Below are 4,052 nucleotides of genomic sequence, written 5' to 3' on the forward strand. Positions count from 1 at the left end.
GAACACTTTAACTCCCCCTCCCACTCCGCCAAGGACATGCAGGTCCTTGGCCTCCTCCATCACCAGACCCTGACCACATGACGCCTGGAGGAAGAGCCTAGGAACCCTCCAACCACACGGGATGAATGTAGAATTCTCCAGCTTCCTCATTTCCCCTCCCCCCACCTTATCTCAGTCCCAACCCCTGGATTCAGCACCACCCTCTTGACCTGCAATCTTATTCCCGTCCTCTCCGGCCTATCACCCTTACCCACACCTCCTTCCACCTATCGTAATCCCAGTGCCCCTCCCCCAAATTCCATCCCCCTTACCCTTTATCTCAGCCGGCTTGCCACACCAGCCTCATTCCTGAAGAAGGGCTTATGCCCGAAACGCCGATTCTCCTGCTCCTCGGATGCTGCCTAACCTGCTGTGTTTTTCCAGCACCACATTTTTCAATCCTAATTAAAGTCACTGTTTAACATAATCAAAAACAGAAGTTGATGGAAAAGCTCAATAGGTCTGGCAGCATCTGTGAAGAGAAATTAGAGTTCATGTTTCGGGTCCGGTGGCCCTTCCACAGAACAGTTCTGGGGAAGGGCCACCGGACGCGAAACGTTAACTCTGATTTCTCTTCATAGATGTTGCCAGACCTGCTGAGCCTCTCCAGCAGCTTCTATTTTTGTTTCTGATTTACAGCATCTGCAGTTTTTTTCAGTTTTCACCGTTTAACATAATTGACTTATATTTTTAACAGATGATAAGAATAAAAAGCTGTCTCCTAACTAGAATGCAGTTCCATTCAATCTATTCACACTGATTTTATGTTCCAGTTTTGAATAGAGGTGGATAAACTGAAAGCACAGCAAATATTTTGACCTTATGTTCTTGAAATTACGATCCTGAATTTTGGAGTAATTTACTAATAATGTTTCCCTCTCAAATCAATATTTAGGGCTTTTAGGAAACTGCCAGGATTAACTGTGGCTGACTGTTCTTTCATACAAAGTGAACATACAATGTGCAATACCCGACTATTAACAGAATTTATCTTTCTCTTTTGCTATCTTGGATCAGATATACCCCTTTTGCTAATGGTCCCGATGACACGCCAAGTGAGATTCTGGCTCGGATTGGAAGCGGACACTATACTCTCCAGGGTGGAAACTGGGACAAGGCCTCTTCTGCTGCAAAGGTCAGTTTGAAAGGTTAATCTATTCACAGATGCTGCCAAATGTTCTGATCTTCAGTATTGTTGAGAAGTTGAGGTGCAGGTTTCTCAGCTATCTGGATCTTCACCTGGGAATGGCAGGTTGGAGAAGGAAATCTGACAATGGAAGGGAAATGCAATTTGAAGATGAATCACACTGCAATGACATTTTGTGTTAGTGTGTTGATAATTTGATGTTATGATTCAAATCCTATCACACTCTTCTGACCCTGTGGATAGATGTCAACCCTTTCCTTAGGATAAAGGACTGCAACAAATTACCAAATTTTACAATTACATTTAAATATAAACAATAGAATAATTATTATGGGAACAGTTTGGTGTGTGACCATGCTCAGTACCTAAATCTGATCCAGAAAAATCTATCCTTACTGAGAGCTGATGCACAGTCCTGTCTTGAAATAATTTGAGGGAATTTCTAGTGGGCATAAAACTGCTAATATTTAATTGTGAATTAGCAGGAAATGGAGAGACCAAAAAAGGTGAATGTGAGAAATAGAGCCCAGAAATAGATGCATCTGGTGTTGAGGACATTTACTTATACAGCTTCCAACGACTACTTTTTTCGGGGCAGAGGCATCTTGCCTGTGGTGCTTCCAGTGAATGATGAACTTCATTCTTAATGTTCAGGCCACTTTTAAATTAGTATCTCAAAACAGAACTTGTTATTCTCCTAAGAGATGGTTGTTTTCTTAGTTGCATGTTGGATCCTCTGGGGCACCATGATCAAACAGTTGATCGTGATGTACAGTGTGAAAACACCAGAACCCATGTCATAAGTTATGGTTTCATTTTTACATTCTACCTTCTCCTTCTGATCACACTTACAACTGGAAAATTAGTTGCAACCCCGGTGGACAATATTATTGCCCAGTTGCAACGATCTGTGTGAGTGGGATTGGAGATCTTGCTTTTCCAATTGGTCTGATGAAGAGGTCCGGCTTCTACTATGTCCCCCTGAAATTACCAGTGGCTAATCAAGAACAGAAGTACGTGTCTAACAAATCTAGCGCTAAGCACAAAAGCAAGATGGTAGCTTTGACCTTGTAAATAAGCATTAGTTAGGTGTTTTACGGCATGGTAGAGTTTCATTGTAGAATTCTTCTGTTAAAAAATAATAATTAAATTATCTCCTGCAACTGCTGTTACTCCTGCTCCTGGACTTTAACCTTATTGGTTCCCAAGACCTATCCTCCTCTTCCTATTTTTTTAAATTCATTCATGTGTTTGAGCCAGGTATGATTCCAACCACAGAGTTTTACCCCTGATTCCCAACAACTCCAGTGTTGCTAGTGTTTCTCATGCGGTCTTCAAAAACAGTCTTGATCTCAAGGGCAGTCATTCTCTTACTGCACCTCTAGAATTCATCTTTTTTTACCCTTCTTTGAATTAAGGCTGGAATGAGGTTGGAACTGAGTTACCCTGGCAGAGCCCAAAGGGAGCATTAGTGAGCAAGGTATTGCTAAACAATTGCTGCTTAATAGCATTATTGACGATACTTTCTATAGCTTTACTGATAATGTAGAGTCGACTGATATGGCTGTAATTGGCTAGGTTGGAGTTGATTAGCTACAACACTGGCATCTACAAGGTGTATACTGTACAGAAAAGCAGACAAGAACAAGTTGGCTAGGACTGTGGCAAATTCTTGAGCATATATCTTCAATCCTTTTACCAGACTGTTGTCATGGCTACTGCAAATCAATTCACTGAAAACGGCATCTCTGGAGACCTCTGAACAAGGTAGAGATGGATCATCTCCCTCAGTACTTCTTGCTGAAGATTGTTGCAAATGCTTCAGGCTTACCTTTTAAATTGATCAATGGTATTATGGACATTGAGGAAGGTTATCAGAAATTGCAGCAGGACCTTGACTAGCAAGGGAAGTGTGTCGAGAAATGGCAAATGGAGCTTAATATAGATAAGTGTGATGGCTTGCATTGTGGAAATGCAAGCCCTCAAGGAAGGAATTTCATGGTGAATGGTAGGGCTTTAAGGAGTGTACTGGAACAGAGAGGTCTTGGAGTACACTATCACTGAAAGTGGAGTCACAGGTAGGCAGGGCAGTGAAGAAGGCTTTTGACACACTGGCCTTCATCAGTCAGGGCATTGAGTAGAGAAGTTGGGAAATTATGTAGCAGTTATGCAGAATGTTGGTGAGGCCGCACTTGGAGTATTGTGTTCAGTTTTGGTCGCCTTGTTATAGGAAGGATGTTATTAAACTGGAAAGAGTGCAGAAAATAATTTACAAGAATGTTGCCTGGACTCAATGGTATGTCTTATAGGGAGACGTTGGACAAGCTAGGACTTTTTTCTTTAGAGCGTAGGAGATTGAGTCTGGCGGGCCTTATAGAGGTATATAAGATTATGAGAGGCATGGATAGAGTGAATGCACTCAGTCTTTTTTCCAGGGTTGGGGAATCTAGGACTAGAAGGCATCAGTTTAAGGTAAGAGGGCAAAGAATAAAAGAGAACCTGAGGGGCAACTTTTTTATACAGAGGGTGGAATGCGTATGGAATGAGCTGCCAGTGGAAGTGGTTATACATGTATTTGGAAAGACAAGGACTGATTCGGGATAATTAACATGGCTTTGTGCATGGGAAATCATGTCTCACAAACTTGATTGAGTTTTTTGAAAAAGTAACAAAGAAGATTGATGAGGGCAGAGCAGTAGATGTGATCTATATGGACTTCAGTAAGGCGTTTGACAAGGTTCCCCATGGGAGACTGATTAGCAAGGTTAGATCTCATGGAATACAGGAAGAACTAGCCATTTGGATAAAGAACTGGCTCAAAGGTAGAAGATAGAGGGTGGTGGTGGAGGGCTGATTTTTAGACTGG

At 41.9% G+C, this 4,052-nt stretch overlaps 1 protein-coding gene across 8 annotated transcripts in view; it reads left to right on the plus strand.

Moving 5' to 3' along the window:
* Window positions 1–4,052, plus strand: part of LOC122563584 (ribosomal protein S6 kinase 2 alpha-like) — a 214,021-nt gene that overhangs the window by 191,910 nt on the left and 18,059 nt on the right. For 7 of the 8 annotated variants that reach the window (XM_043717500.1, XM_043717494.1, XM_043717496.1 and 4 more), the window contains one exon: window positions 1,057–1,174. In XM_043717500.1, coding sequence (XP_043573435.1) covers window positions 1,057–1,174 — 118 coding nt within the window. Of the gene's footprint in view, window positions 1–1,056; window positions 1,175–4,052 lie in introns of those variants that run through there. The other variant, XM_043717501.1, reaches the window with a different exon arrangement.

This window comes from Chiloscyllium plagiosum, chromosome 27 (assembly GCF_004010195.1).
Source record: "Chiloscyllium plagiosum isolate BGI_BamShark_2017 chromosome 27, ASM401019v2, whole genome shotgun sequence".
Lineage (NCBI taxonomy): Eukaryota > Metazoa > Chordata > Chondrichthyes > Orectolobiformes > Hemiscylliidae > Chiloscyllium > Chiloscyllium plagiosum.